At 43.8% G+C, this 16,550-nt stretch overlaps 1 protein-coding gene across 1 annotated transcript in view; it reads left to right on the plus strand.

The window, feature by feature from the left end:
- The first annotated feature begins 8,813 nt into the window (after positions 1-8,813).
- Positions 8,814-16,550, plus strand: part of si:ch211-216b21.2 (heparan sulfate glucosamine 3-O-sulfotransferase 3A1) — a 39,832-nt gene continuing 32,095 nt past the window's right edge. The window contains exon 1 of the mRNA XM_064323517.1: positions 8,814-9,945. Within this exon, the coding sequence (XP_064179587.1) occupies positions 9,341-9,945 (605 nt within the window). The 5' untranslated portion in view covers positions 8,814-9,340. The remainder of the gene's footprint in view (positions 9,946-16,550) is intronic.

A 16,550-nucleotide genomic window follows, 5' to 3' on the forward strand; every position in this document is an offset into this window, starting at 1 on the left:
TTCAGCGCTAATTCTTTCTTATAAAACGGCCTTGGTGAGATTCAGCGCTCAGGAAAACTGGAACAGAAATTCCCACACACTTGGTTAAACGCTCTCAAGCAGGTTTAATGGTAGAAACAACAGAGCTTTCATGATGTTGTGGCAGTACTGATCTTAAGCAGGTCTGGCTCTATTGCTCACATTAGATAAAAATCTGCAACCCACAGACATAACCAGAATGGAGAGACTAGGCAGAGCTGTCCCTCACACTACACAGTAAAATGTCCAGTGTTCATTCAACCCTTGAATTGAATGAACACTGTTAGAGTTGGAGATAGATTTTACTGTGTAGGCAGATCAGACACTGTGCCCAGAGCCTCAACTTCTCGTCCAGGGCCCCCACCTTCTCGCCCAGGGCCCCATCTTCTCGCCCAGAGCCCCACCTTCTCACACCGGGGCCCCACCTTTTCGCCCAGGGAAACCACCTTCTCACCTTGCTTTGACACTGGTTTCCAGGCAGAAGAATCAGAAAGGTTCCATTAGTAGTTCTCTGCATGGACATCTTTCTTGGACACCTGAAGTGTTAGGAAGCATTCATAACTGTAGAACCGGTGACAGGCGTTGAGCGGCAGAGGAGAGCGCGATCAATCGAACCCCTGTGATGTAAGCGCAAACCCCCTGCCCCCCCACCCCTCAGCTCCACCAAACACCCTAGTTCTCATGACCTCTGTGTTTCCACGGAGCTCAGAGCTCTGGCGGGGCTGGGGTGTGGGGTTTCTCTCCAGGGGCACTCCCTGACCAGGCCGGACGAGGACCTGTTAAATATCCCCGCCACCTGCGGGACGGAGCCCTGCGGAATCTCCCGGCACCTGGAGACGGGGCGTCAGAGAGAGAGAGAGAGAGAGAAAACGGGCCAGGATTTACGGCCTATTTCCATTCTCACGTTCAGCTGCTGCATGCAAAACACACAAAAAAAGCGTGCCTGTTCAGCTGAGTGTGGGTACGCGGGGGTACGTAGGAGCCGGGCTCCAGAGGAGAGGCTGTCTTGAATTATTCCGTAACCTTCGGGAACCACAGACTAGTTTCCAGTGAGACTACAGTTTGGGACGTTCGCTTTTTGGGTCCCTCCTCCGCACACCCCAGGAGAAGCGAGACCATAATGGCAGATTCCCCCTGGGACAGGGCGCAGTGTGCCCCCCCAACTGATACACACCCAAAACAGGAGCCCTGTCTGGAAACCAGCAGCAGTGGAGCCGCCCTGTCACTGCATCACGCTTCCGGGTCTGCCAGCCTGCAAGCAGCAGGGGCTTCCCCCTCTCTCATCCCCCCTCCCGGCACAGGCTGTTCGGAACGAAAGAACGAGCCGGTTTAACTGGGACCTGGTACCGACTCAACGACTCATCAGTTACCCGGGACTGGAGACTGCCTACCCCAGCCGGAATATATCAGTTCCGGAATGTTCAGGAAGATTCCAGTTCGACTCCCGTTTTTTAAATGTGACATGGCACTATGAGGAGAATGTTCCACAAGCAGCGTTATAACATTATATTGATCCAAACAAATAATAAAGTAATTAAACAAATCCTGTCTAAAGTTGCAGGGAAATGTCCTAGGCAGGTTGCATAAAGCCTTTCTGGCAACATCCAGTGATGGTTATCATTTTATTGTGAAAAACACATAGAAATGACAAAAAAAAAATTTAATATTGCTAACATTTAGGTTAAAATGGACTTGAATGAGCAGCCACAATCCAAATATTTTTTTACTTGATTAGTAAAACTAACTAACTAAGGTAATTCCTGAAACATTCCTTGTGACTTAAATGGTCAAAGGACATTGAAGACACTGGACAAATGTACACTGTGGGAACATTTCCTAACTTTCTTAATATTCCGGGAATGTTCCGACAACCAAAACTTGTTATGTGAGTACTGACTAGTACCTAGATCTGGACCATCTTTCATCTAGGGAAGTTAACCCTACAGCACACAATTATTTTCCACACGACCACAGACCAGCTGGAAACCTTTCAAAAACGCTTAATTATTTAACTCCAGAGTATGGTGGACTTTTAGCAATGTACAGGAGAGGCCGTTCAATCTAACCACAGGTTCCACCCCTTACCCGCTGTATCCTAAAGAAAATAATCATTTCAGTGGATCATTAAAGCCGACCTCTACTGCCTTATTCCTTACATATCATCAGCAGTGTAGCACTCAGTGGAAACACTGGGCGAGAATATTTCCTTCTCAACTTATATTGCTCACTTAAACCACATATTATGATTTAATTTTATGACGGCTTTTATGATTGGGATCCAGTTAAAACCCCAATTTAAACCAATACTAAACTGTTGTAATAGAAACGTAGAAACATGGCCTTCTTAATGTCTCCCAAACGACCAGCCTTTTATTAAAAAATCTGTGAGAAACTTCTCGTTTCGGAGCGCGAGGAAGGGGAAGTTAGAAACCTGCATGGGAAAGTGTGACTGGAATAACCTACAAAAAAAATAAAAAATAAAAAAAGGTTGTATGTTTTCTTATGTTTTGTACAGCTACAGAGTCTCAGGTCAAAACTAGCCCCCACGCAACACCTCTGTATGCAAAGTTGGGACAGGATTGTTTTTTGCATGTTTAGTATTTAATCCCACAAAATCAGGAGAAATCATAAAGTAGCAAGATGAAAAAGCAACTGGATTTTAGGAGATGTCAAAAACGGATGGGCACAAACTGGCCCCAAACATAACAATGAGAGTTAAACTCATTACTCAGATCTTAAGCTTGAGCACCACTTCAACTAAATTTCCAAACCCACGCTACTGTTTAATGTGTAGCCTCTAGAATTACATATGAAGAAGCTGGTTGCTAATATCAATTGGGTAAAGGGTATGGGGGGGGGGGTGGAACGATCCCCTGTAAGTCGTAGTGAATGAGGGTACAACAGAGACCCAAGCCCCTCAGTTTTAACTGCTGCGATGCCCCTCTCTGAGCCAGCCAATGGACAGGCGGGTCCTCGTCTTCCTCGGGGAGGGACGGATGAGCGCAGGGTCATCTGCAGGAAGTGGGCCTCTCACACGTCCTGGCGCTCTTTTTAATGAGTGAGTCTGACCAGGGGGGGCAGATTTCGCAGAGAGATTACCCCATGGCTCCTGCATGGGGCGGGGAGGGGGGAGGGAGGAGGGAGGAGGGAGGAGGGGGTCAAGAAGCGACTGCATCGGCCTTTTGTTTATGCAGGAGTTTGACCTGTGACCTTCCCGGACCCTGACCTCCGTACAGCTACACTGCTCGCACCCTGCCAGAGGCCCCGGCAAACACAATGCAGCAGCTTAAAAAAACGCACAGCCCAACCGGCCACTGGGGTGATGTTGCTAATTGGTGATTGATTGGGCTGTTTTCTTTGAACACTGTGTCCTAGTATTTCTTAACCGCAGCGTGTGCATAAATCACTGTCTAAAGTTATGAGGGTTAGCTGCTTAAAGCTGAAACTGCTCTGAGGAAATGGGATTTTGCTCCCATATCCCCAAAGAGCATATCTTAGCCTACTGTCCTCTTTTACTGGTAAAGACAGGAGAAGTTGCAGCTGGCAGCTCTCTCTCTCTCTCCCTCTCTCTCTCTCTCTGTCCCTTTCTTGCTCTCTTCTCTGTTGCTCCTCTATCTCGCTTTCTCGTTCAGTTCTGTCTCTCCCTCTGCCCTCCTTTTCTCTCTCTCTCTCTCTCTCTCTCTCTCCCACCCCTTTTCTCTAAATCTCAAAATCTCACTCTATGTCTGTCTCCCTTTCCCTTCACTCCCCTATAATCAACTGACCTTTGCTGCCTCTTAGAGGAAGGAATGCAACACACACACACACACGCACGCAAACACACACACATAGACACACACACACAGACACACATACAGTAGTGCAACCTTCACATACACAAAAACCCACAAAATAGACATGGCTCTCATAGCTGTACAGTATTAATTTTACTCTTTAGCACCTCAATTAAACACAAAGCTCTGGTAATTATACCACATTAACAGAAAATTACATAACAAAAAAAAAGTGTTAGAAATGAAATTTGTTTCACTCCCATGAGACTGAGACTAGTAAAATGCATAATAGCAATTAGCTTACTTCAATATGAGCATGCAGTCGTTCAATTTAAAAGAACAAAAGGCATTGTATTGCGACACGACTTAAAAGCATTTTGACCTTACCCTAATACAGCATTATCCATTCGAGGGTTTGGGAAAACATCCACAATCGATTGCATTTGTTTCCCCCTTGGATTATCAGGCGAAATGTCTCTGAAATATCATGTTTATTTAGGTTTCCCCGGCGCTCGATGGGACTGTCAGACAGCCCGTCACACTGTGACGTGACAGAGACCGCCGCACACACACGCGAGACAGAGCCGATCCTTATCAATATCTCTGGAGAATATGAATGCAGCCTAGTTAGGGGCTATTTAAAAAAATATATAAGTTGAATTCCACTGTGTGCAACTCTGACTGAATGGAAAACATACTATCCCAAACCCCACTAAAAACATATTCAGCTTTTATGGCATGAGGGTATCGAGGAAAGTCGTTGTCTCAGATTATTTTTATATTTTTTTTATTTTTTTTTTGTAAAAAGTCATCTTCTTGCGTTATTGCAGGTAGAAACAGAAAATAATGTCTGTACTTCGGTTTATTATTCTATAAATGTGCATATATTAACTGAATTCTTCTCTACCAGAAGTTTATTTTTAAAAGCCACAGGTGGCCTAATACTTTCGGCCTGTACTGTACATAAATGCTCACACGCACACACACGCGCGCGCACACACACACACACACACACACTCCTGTCTGCACAGCCTGGCTTCCATGGGAGCCATGAAGTATTCAGGTTGCGAAGGCAATCCATTAAAATGCTTCACTCCTTTAAACTATATGCCATGTTTAATGATGCTGAAAGGCCAGGGTACACTGTGAGGAAAAATTACAGCACGTCCGGAGAAGGTAGAAGCGCTTTAATGGACTTCCAGCCTTGAAAATAATATTGACTCAGAGGAAATAGTTCAACAAAGATTTACAAATTATTATTATTTACTGTAACTCTATTTGCATGCTAATGAGCGAGGGGGTGTGGCTTGCTCATGAGTACGCGCCCTGATCACACCTCAAAAGATTACAGCTCTGCAATCCCCTGTTGCAGAAGAGCAAGATGAGAGAATGTGCCATCCCACACAAAGCCCACTGGGGTTTATATCTACCACCTGGCCATTTTTAGAGTGCTGCTTTTTTTTTTCTTTAGGAATTTTAATTCCATACAAGGGAATGTAAGTTTTACTGCCCTGCATGGTAAAACATCCAGTTCAGTCTTTCTCAATAGAGATTCGTATATCACTTCCATCCGGATGAAACTAAAATAATCACAATGGCAGTAAAGACGTCAGATCCCCAGACTGACAGGCCTTGAATCGCAGGGCGTACGCCCGTCTGGAGAGACAGCGCAGAGCAAGGGCGTCAGGTTCGCTCGCGTTCTGATTGGTCACTCAGTGTGGCAACTTTTCCTTCATCTTGTGCACCTTTCGAGCGCAGGTGGACAGCCACGGGGTGTAAAGGTTCTCGTCGTTAGTCAGCAATTAACCGAAATATTAAAGCAGCCGATTACACATTTAACTCACTGCGCCTGACTATCTGGGTCAGAATGTGCTGCTGATTTTAAGGTGTATAGAACATTCTGCAGGCCCTGGGGCTCTCCAGGGGCTGTGCACGCCAGTCCTACCCTACAGAAAAACAGAGTTCTTAACAGATGATTTATTTTTTGGGGGGTAAGTTCATCCAATTTTATTTATTTATTTACTTATTTCGGTTTCCGCACACACAAAAGAAATATCGACCATGAGGATTTTCATTGGCGTCCCGGAATAATTGCGTCGTTTAAATGTGTCTCCGCTCTCTGCCGTTTGGCATTCCATTTTAATGACACCGCAGGATGCATTCTGGTGGAAGATAGCAAATGGTGTCCCTGTTTACACTCCAAAGGACCCAAAACCCATCTTTAGGAAGATTCCGGAAAGCCTCCGTCAGTGCGGCTGCATTACAGTCATTTCGGATAAATGGCGTGGATGAAAGAAAGTCAGATTGCCTTTTTTTACGTGCCTTGAAGACTGCTCACACATTTCTTTTTTTTTCTTTTTTTTTTAAGGAGCGGCACAGGCTGGGTGTATAATTACGCACGAAATGGCCTCCTTTTTTTACTGCCCTGAGAAAATGAGTATTCCTTGCAACAAGCGGGCTAGTTCCCTAAAAAAAGACAAACGTTGCAACACATGAGCCTCCGGAGTAAATATCAAACCATTCTGGCTCCACTATAAACACCCAGGTTTTTTTTTTCCCTCTCTCAAATAATTAATTTGCAGGGTGAATGTTTTTGTCAAAAAGTCGAGCATAAGCGAGGGGGGGAAGCGGGAAGGAGGGGTGTCGGTGAAGTTAGGGTGGCCGGAAGGGGAGGCGACACGGAGGGGAGGGGGGGACCCCATTTTTGGCTCTCTGAAAAGCCCCAAATTCCTTTGCACTCCTGCGTGAGGGTGACGACAATGTGAAAACATTTGACCCCGGGGAGCTAGCACAGGGCCACGGGAGGGGTTGAGGTTGGGTGTGTGTGTGTGTGTGGGGGGGGGGGGCAGTTTGGGGGTAAGGGCGGCAATACCAGCGCCTCTTCTTTTTTCGGGGGTCTGAAAAGGGGGTGTGATTTGTTAAACGCAGGGCGCCCTGCATTGTACCCAAACACGGGGGGACATCTGGCACAAGCAGAGCCCCCCAGTCTTCTGACCGGGGTCTCCGTCCTCATTCTAGACCAGTGAGCTGTGCTGCATTGAAGCACTGCGCTCCCTTTGTCATGCTAACCTCCCCAAAATACACCAGCAGATGTGCAACATTTGGTTCTGTTCTTGTTCACTTGTAAAGAAATAATGCGCCCTTATTATTTTTCTCTTCCTCCTCTTTAAAAAAAGGGAGAAAAAGAAAGAAAGAAAAAAAAAACACTAACAGAAAAAAAGTTAACAATAATAGATATCTTCCTTGGTGGGCCCGGACTTGCGAGAGACAGTTTACGTGTGAAGCCACAGACCTGCAGAGTGATGAGGATATCTTCCGGACCTTTCCGAAGTTAGACTGGAGAGATGGGAGGGGGAGATACTCCGATGAAAGCTAAACAAAGTTTCAAAAAAGACAAGAATAATGTTTGCTTTGTGGCATCTTTACTCAGTCCATTTAACTTTATTTATACAAACACGACACGACAAACAGGGACAAGACGCAGCACACGCTGCTTACCAGACAAAAGTAAATCATGAGGTCATGTGATGTGAATTTTGGATTTGTTTTATCCACGGTGTGACTTGTTGAGTCTGTCTTGTAAAGTTTTTGAGAAGAGACACAGGAAGTTTTTAATCTGGAAACATCCCTTTTGTGTAAACCTGTTGGTTTAGCAGATTGCAAGTCATACATAAAGATTTACTAATTATTTTGGAAAACATTAAAGTCTCATCACAAAACTGATAGAGATAAATATACTCGTTACTGTCTTAACAATTAACCAAGTATATATTAATTATCTCTTAAATTAAAAGAAGGCAATAACACCTGAGAATAGTTGGATTGATGCGTATTTGCACATATGAACTAAAATAGCTTCAGGATTACAAGGTTAAGTGGATGAGCACACAATCAGATCAGAGAGGTAAACTGTAGTATTTGTACATCAGAACGAGTTTATTTTTCTTGACATGTTTTTCCTGATCTGCAATAACATTTTCGTTTGGAAGTTTGGGTTTTTTGGGAACCCACGGTCTAGCTTGCCACAGGCTGTCATTCGGATATGATATTTCGGAATGATTGACTTGTAGGTAAATCTGTGCAGTCTGCTCATTTGAAAGGGAGTGTGTTGAATGCTGCACTACAAAATATTGAGTTCAGTTCTGCCACGTGCGATAATTCATCACGCGTGTTATGTAGCCGAGCATGAAGACAGACGTCAGGAGATTGCTTTCCGACAGGGATGCGTCCCGTGTGCTTAAAATCACTTTTTATCAGTCTGTCATTGCTGTTCAGAGATTTCAAAAGTGAAGCCAACCTTTTACTTTGTTGCCTTGGAAACACCAACATATTAAGATCTATCGAATGGCGATTAATTAGCTGACATGGCAGGTTATTTCATCGAACGATAAAGGCTGCCCTTCCAAAAAAACAGACTACAGCAACTTCTCCCCGTTATACCACTACTGCAACCACTCCGACCACTACTACTACTACTACTAATAATAATAATAATAATAATAATAATAATAATAATAATAATAATAATAATAATACAAATAATAAGATAACAATGATGTACTATTTAAAGTAATAACGAAGCACTATTTACTGAATTTAGCGTTATAGTACTTTATTTTATTTAACGCTCGGGAGACATTTTAAGGAATACTCCAGCAGCAATGACAAGATGTGCGGAAAAATAGATTTGTGTCGGGTGTCCCTTAATGCTCGTGTGTGAACGAGCATCCAGACATTTTCTGTCGGAAATGTGCGTTCTGCCTGCGCAAAAGCCACCGTCGCTAGGACGCCGATTTGCATTCCTTCAAGCTTGACAGCTCCTGGACGGGCGTGGCAGATATCGTGCCTGTGCTCCCGCCCTAACTGGCATTTCATTGGCTACATTTATTAACTGACATGCTTTTTACGGACACAGAAAATAATTTCACGCGCTCTGATTGGATAAATAAATGTCTATTACCCTTCGTGTGTCACGCAGAAGTTCGGTACAAGCAATACACGTGCAGGGGAGTCAGTGAAGTTTAAGTTTGCCTTTGGGTACAGGGCTGGTGACTGGAACACGAAATATTTGCATCTTTGGTACGGATTAGACCTTTTTTTATTTTTCTTTAAGGCTTTTGGTTGTCATTTAGTAATAGTAAATGTACTCGAGTTAACAGCTGAAGATGTGGCACCAAGTGAAATTATCAGCCAGGGAAATAGAATGTGCAAAAATACATTTGTATTGATGTATGCTCCTCCAAAACAGCACATTTAGTGAAATCAAGGTTGTGGAATTGTTGCAGAAACAGAATAGTGGAATGCTTGCATTTAATTTCCTACACTGTGATTTTAAAATATAATTATAAGAACTGTAAGCGGCGAAAACAACTTACCTCAGCTTGCGTACGCACGTCAAGGTTAGGCTATTTCTGACACGACTGCTTGAAAAATCGAGTTGACTATAGATGCGGCCACTGCTTTAAGTGTTCTCCGTTTCTTAATGGCCAGACCCGAGGATGTCTGCCTAGCATGGCTGTGGCTCTTGCACCAACGACCCGCGGACCGTTATGGCATTTAGCCGCGTCTTTTCGGATCCCCCGTCCAGGAGCATCTTTAAGAAATTCGTGGTTATGCTGTTGTCCCTGCTCACGTCTCTTTACTTCATGTACTGCCTGACCGACCGCTGCAGCACCATGCCTACTCCGGTGAGAGCGCCCGAGCAAGTAATGGGTTTCATTGCCTCGGATTTTCAGGACTGGCAGTCACTGAGGAGAAAAAGGCTACTCCAAAAAATCATCAGCAAGCCGGGTTACGACGCCGCCAAACTCACATCCCGGTTGGACGCGGCGAGGAACGTTGTCGGCGCTGGTGTCCTGTCTGGACTGGAGGCGCACGCGAGCGCGCTGCGCTCGGACTTGCGACTCGCGGGCTCGTTGGAACTGGCTTCCATAGCGCGGGTGGCAGGCTTCTCGGCGAAGACGGGGAGTACAGGTAAACTCAGCCAGCTTGGCGAGGGGACCAAGAAGCTGCCCCAGGCGATCATTATCGGGGTGAAAAAGGGCGGTACGCGCGCTCTGCTCGAGTTTCTCCGCGTGCATCCAGACATCAGGGCCGTGGGAGCCGAGCCGCACTTCTTTGACAGGAACTACGACAACGGACTGGATTGGTACAGGTAATTTTATTTTTATTATTATTATTATTATTATTATTATTATTGTTATTATTATTACAGTCTACGATTTTTTCGCAATTGTTATTGTGCATACCGTGGGCTTATTTGAAATCAGGGGTAGTTGATACCGCTTTCCTATCTCTGGGTTTTTAGATAAACCGTCTTTGGGCTGTACTGAATCACGCATCGCCAGTGCCTCTCACTGGTTAAAAAAAATTAAGACTAAAACAGAATTTTATCTAAATGTGCTGCAAGAATACCGCAAGGTCTGTGGAGAAATGTACTGTGTATGACATGGATTAGCAAAAAGTTAGACAGTAAATACCTACAAACTTAATTTGTTCATTTCCTCAATCGAAGAGACAAGGCATCTGAAAAAAAGAAAAGAATAGGCCTACGATCGGGCAAATAACGGCACGAAACAAATGCTAAATATGAAACATAACTGATTTAAACCTTGACTAGTTTCGCTACTGAATTATAATTCAGTTTTAGTTACTTCTGAGAATTTGAATCTTGAGGGAACGTATGGAACACAAAACACAATGTGAATCTGTGTAATGTAATTCTTCTGAAACTTCGATTGCTCTGCGATTAATTCCCGGATGTTTAATTAACTTTTGAATTGCGGTTTATTGTATAAGCTAATAATTTATCTTTTATAAGCGTGTACGCTACATATACATTTACGTGGGATAGTAGCCTGTTGCGAGTTGTTGCCTAATATTTCACGTATTTCTTACTTTTATTCGTGATGAATGCGTGCCGAATGTATTGATACATTTATGGATTTTATATTACAATCGTTTGGCATTATTATACAGTAGTTTTATTGATGAAGTTGAATAGAAAAACACTAAGACAGTTAATTGAGTGGCAGGTGTTAGTATGGCCTACGGTGTTTAAATTATTGTAATTGTCAATTTTCTGTTTTAGCTTGTCGTGATTGGTAAATAATTTTTTTTTTTTTAAATCAAAAACTGCGTTCTACGAAGTATTTTAAAGTATGATTCCTATTTTGGCTCTGTTTTGCCGACACGGTGTTGTGCAACAGCCGTATTGCGCGTCATTAATACTTCACATAGCCAATTGACTTCTGATGTTTAACAATTTGAGACATGCTAACTTCATTATAGTTGCGCGTGCGTATTTATTTAGAAGTCAGACTCATTTTAAATATGTGAATGAGTATATTTATATTTTATATATTTGATATGTGATTACAAATGAAGATGTAGTCTGAGTAGGTAATAGTGGACCATTGTTGTATATCATTGTCAATGAAGTAAATTAAATACAATTTATAAACATATTCAAACAAACGAGGCATGTATAAGCAAAGCGAATGGACAACGTTGGAAATTAATGGATGGAACAAAATGAAAATTTTTAGCATTAGACGTGTATTTTATACGCCAGCTCTCCTTTAAGGAAGTATTTGAAATCTCAGTGGAACTTTTCAGTCAAAAAAGTAAATAAATAAATAAATAAAAACCTTCCATCAAGTGTTTGGAAACAGGGCTCAATGCATTTTAAACAGGGTTGGGGTCAAAGAATAGACTTCCTTCGCACTCTACTCAGTCAGTGAATTAAGAGAAATAAGATGAAGGAAAACAGGTACTTGATGAGTAGCAGCAGTTCTAGTGGCTTTGGGGTGTGTGAGGCTCAAACAAACAATAGTGGTGAAAGAAAGAGGAATTTTTTCTGTCTATATTTACATGCTCCAGCAGATCTCAGTTGTTTCTTTTATATATTTATTTTTTATTTTACTCACTGAAACTCTGAAAGGAGGGAGAGAGGACTGAATGTGGCCTTTGCTCTGGGTCTAACACTGCCAGCCTGTCTCAGGAAGTAGTATTTTACCAAAACAGTTGGTTCAGAGAAGGGGGTCATGCTCTTAAACAAAAACATAAGTTGACCCTCTGCCCACCCCCTCACCCACACACCCATTGTGCAACACACTCACACACACACACACACACACCCTCTATAAATAATTGTCTTTTAATCTCTTCTTCCTCTTTCCCGCTCTCTCTCTCTCTCTCACCCCTCTCTTTCTCACTTCTTCTCTCTCTTTAAGCTGCCCCCCCTCCTTGCGTCCCAGGCCGGGGCAGATTGATTTGTGTATTTAGTTTCAGATCGATCTGTGTGTGTTCATTCGCGTTTTGAGCGGGGCCCTCTGGGGGATAATGGTTCCCTTCTCAGTAGTCTCGCCATGTAATGGGGCATCTCTGACACGGCGACTGTTATTAAGAAGAATTAGGGCCATAATGAAGGGTTACCTGAGTGTCTCAGGAGGTATAATTCATCTTTTGATTGAGTTAACACTGCACATTGACTCTCTGAGGCCAGAGGGGTGGGGGTGGTGGTGGGGAGGGGGGGGGGGGAACTTTGCCATCGTCCCCTTAACCTTCTTTCAGAACTCAACCTCCCCCTTCCCCCTACTTATTCTTCCCACACAGACTTCTCTCTCTGTTTCTTTCTGAGAATGCACTCTCTCTTTTCGCCATCACTCTTTCACACCCTTTTATTTACCTATTCATCCATTGTGGGGCGTTTTTTTCTTTCTTTTCTTTTTTTTTTTTTTTTACATCTCCGAGGGTCCCATCTATCCTCCGGAGTTGCCAAGATTCCGCGGAATCCCGTCTGCGCCTCCGAGCCCGGCCTTCCGCTTTAAAAAAAAAAAGGGCCCCGGAATGAAATAAAAAAACGTTAAAAAAAAGTAAATAAATAACGATGATAATGACGTGACTAATTCTGAAGGAGCGCAACTGCTCTCTGTCGGGTAGTTCCCGGGGTGTCTCCGTGTGAGGGACGGGGGTTATTAATGCCCTGTCTGTGCGCTGGGGCCTGGCCGTTTGATAGGAATGGTGTTGTTTCGTCGCCCTAGACTGGGCGGAGGTAAAAAGGTTTTTTCCCCCTCTCCTCTCGCTTTTAGTGTTTAGTCACTTGCTCAACCGCAGTTTCTTTGGGTTCAAAGTTTAAAAATCTCCAAATACTGGTGTCATCTGGGTGGGTGGGTGGGTGGGGGGAGGAAGAAAGAAAAAGAAAAAACATTAACGACACTTACATTTAAACTGCCAGGACCTGGCGGATACGTGCAAATGAGTTAGCGATTAAGAAAACATAAAATGAATAAAGTTTTTGCCCCATAAATTCTTACGCGCTGTGAGTCAGACGTGCTCGCGCGGTGTTATTTTTTCATCTTCGTGCGATCTGAAGCGTGTGTTTATATTGGCAGAGGAATCTGGCCCTGTGGTGGCTGTTGTTTGTTTCTGCTGCCCATTCTGCCCTGTGAAAGTGGCCATTTTTTATCACTGATTAATCAGCGTCCCGTCGCCTGGAACTGTGTAGTTATTATTATTATTATTATTATTATTATTATTTTAATTCCCCTCTGAACATTTGTACAGCAGTATTAACCTCAGGAGAGACACTTCCCCTGTAGTGTGAAATTGGCTGATATGGGAACCATGGAGGTTCCTGTAAGAATGTACAGTACCATATGGTACAGTGATTAACCCTCTGGGTACGTTTTATCCCCTGTCTGTAGTCTGATAATCGCTGTGTCTGTCATGTCACCACAGTAAAAAGGTTAAAGGATTATTTTCATAGATTTTTTGTCCATTTGACCACTCTCGATGTGGTCATTGACACACACACACACAAAAACACACTCGCATGCACACACACAGGACAGGGCTCGATGCAAACATTTCTTTCCAAGGAGCACATGTGCTCCTAATTTATATAATAAAAAATATAGGAGCTAATGTATCACAATTAGTAGAAACTATTTTTTCGGTTATCGCACGTCAAGTATCAAGAGCAAACGCTCCTAAAAAGGGAGCCCTGTAGAGCTCTGCGGGAAGATAAAGCTGAAAAATAAGATTGAACTGCTTCTGCATGCAGACTTTCTTCAGTGACGGTTGTTCTGTTTTTTTAAGTTCTCTCATGAATGTAGTGTCTGATATTATTTTTTATCTATGCACCTTTGTTTTTAACGTTGATTAACAGCCCAAAAAGAGTCGACCATTTCCATTTGAAAAGTTACTTTTTCTGACAATAAATTGTATACAATTTTCGTGTCGCCCTGAAAACTGTGTTATGGTTTTTTGTTTAGCTGTGCTGCTCTTCTGAAGAGATATTCCATTTATCAAGATTTTTTTTTTTTTTAATTAAACAGAACTTTTTAATGGTTGATTATTAAGTTGTTAGAACAGTTTTCCATTAATGTACTTGTTCTCTTCATGTTATTCTATTCACAAAGTCATAATAACTTCGTTAAAATGTACTTGAAATGATTTTATTCCTTCATTCTTTCTTTACTTACGATGGCAAACGCTTTAAAATGGTTTCTGAGGTAGTGTCTAATTTCACATTGCCCAAGCTTATCATTAAACACACTCTGTCTTAAGACTTCCTGTTCCTTTATCTGCTTTTCGGTTGCTTACTTCACTTAATACCTTGTCTCCCGTTTCCACTTTTAGCTGTATATACATTAACTTTATACTTACAGGACCACATATGGTGTGTGTGTGTGTGTATGGGCATGTGTGTGTGCATTCGTAGATGTGTTTGTGTGGGCGTGTGTGTGCGTGTATGTTCATGTGTGTGTGTGCGTGTGTGATTGTGTGTGTGAGTGAGTGTGTGAGTGAGTGTATGTGTATAGTGCGCCTGTGTATGTGCTTATACGCGTGCGTGTGTGAGTGTGCATGTGTGTGCGTATGCGCATGTATGTGTGTGAGTGTGCATATGTGTGTGCATATGTGCGTGCGTGCGTGCATGTGTGTCAGTATTTCTTTGCGCTTGTGTGTGGGTGCGGCTTGTTCCCAGCTGAGTGCTAGCAATGGACTCATTGAGCTCTGTTGACTTGATTTTCCATGGCTACACAAACCCACAGGCAGTGGCTGCACTTGGACTCTGTGGAAGGGGGCAGACTTGCCTTACAGCCAGCTGGCAGGTTTCCTCAAGTTTAACTCAAAACGATCAACTGAAGCAAGTCAGTCTTCAGGTAGATAAATTAATGATATGTAATTGTTACTTTTTCTATTGCTTTGGATGGAATAATATATAGAATTGCGGGGTCGTTAAAGTTCCCATAGGTTACGGTTTCCCATGCAGGTTACACAAAGTTCACTGTAAGTTATGAAGTTGCCCTGAAAGAAGTTGAAACCTCCTTTATCTGTCTTTCATACATCTCTCTCTCTCCCTCTCTATTTTCCTCTCTCCAAAAGCCTACCTTTATGCTTCTAATTGTCCTGAACCTGTTTTACATGACCGACGAGAGAGCCAGTGTAAATAAGTCTCACCCACCGGAATTCGATTCCCTGTTTATTTCATCGTGTCGTGTGTGTGTGTGTGTGTGTGTTTTAATTCTGCGTTTAACTGCCAGTGCCACAATGAGAGTATGGTTTCAAGAAGCAGGCGCTTTCACTTGGAGAAGATAAACTCAGAACTCCATTACTGTAGTTTACATGAAAAGAATGAGTATCTTCAAATGCACTGAGTGACGATCATGTCATATGACTTACTGGGTTTCGTTGCGTTGTATTGTTTATTTATTACTTTCTTTCTTTGTGTTTTTTTTCTTTTTCTTAAATCGCCGGAAATCCGTTTGATTGCCGCGGAGATCGTATTACAGATTTTTTTCCGTCTTGCGCCCAGACATTTGTCCCCGGCCTAGAGGGCTTTTGTTGTGGAAATATGCGTGCCACATGCGAACAAGGGGCGGGGCCAGCCTAAACAGAGGGGTGTAATGAAAGGGCTCTATACAGTGCGCTGGTCATTACGTCCCGGTCCGCTCGAGTTACCCACAGTCCCCTTCACCTGTCGATCCTGGGGGGGCCCCCATTTGAAGTGGCCAGGCTTGCCGGATTAGCCCAGACCGAACGGTCTAATGGGATAATTACCCCCTCACGAAAACATGTGTGACCTGTGCGGGTGGGGGGGGGGGTCTTGTCTTGTGCCCCCTGGTCACCACCCAACACACACCCCCAACACCCCCCTCCCCGCCCCACCCCACCCCAACCCAAGTCACATGGCTTCTGGGTCGGCCTAACGCTTTGCAGCCACTGTATTATAGACCACGCAAGCCGTCTCTTACATCTGCACCACCGCTGAAGTATCCCCCCCATCTGTTTCCGATGAAGAGATGAATGAAACGAGGGTAATTCAATCAGCTCGGTAACCCTCATCTTGTTAACGGCGCTCAGATCCTGTATCCTTAAAGCATGTCATCATAAAAAAAATGTAAAAGAAAAATTGCATTTTTTGAGAGAGTGGTGGCAGTTTTGGGGAAATGTCTGCAACAATGCATTGAATGGTGTGGGAGGAAGAGAAAGAAAGAGAGAGATATAAAGGGAAAGTGGGAGGGAGAGAGAGAGGGGGGAAGGTGGGTGGGTTGCGGGTGGGGTGGGGGGTTAAATTAGGGGTTTCCGTGTTTATGGAAGGGCACGTGGGCTTCGGTAACGGTGCTGAACGGTGTTCTTTAACAGCGAGAGCCGGACCTCGGCGGGGGAGCCCCCCCCCCCAGCCTCAGAGCCACGCGCCGGAGCCCCTTCTGATGTGGGCCACGGCGGGATTTCTCTCCCACGACATCCCGC

Source organism: Anguilla rostrata, chromosome 2, assembly GCF_018555375.3.
Source record: "Anguilla rostrata isolate EN2019 chromosome 2, ASM1855537v3, whole genome shotgun sequence".
NCBI classification, from domain to species: domain Eukaryota; kingdom Metazoa; phylum Chordata; class Actinopteri; order Anguilliformes; family Anguillidae; genus Anguilla; species Anguilla rostrata.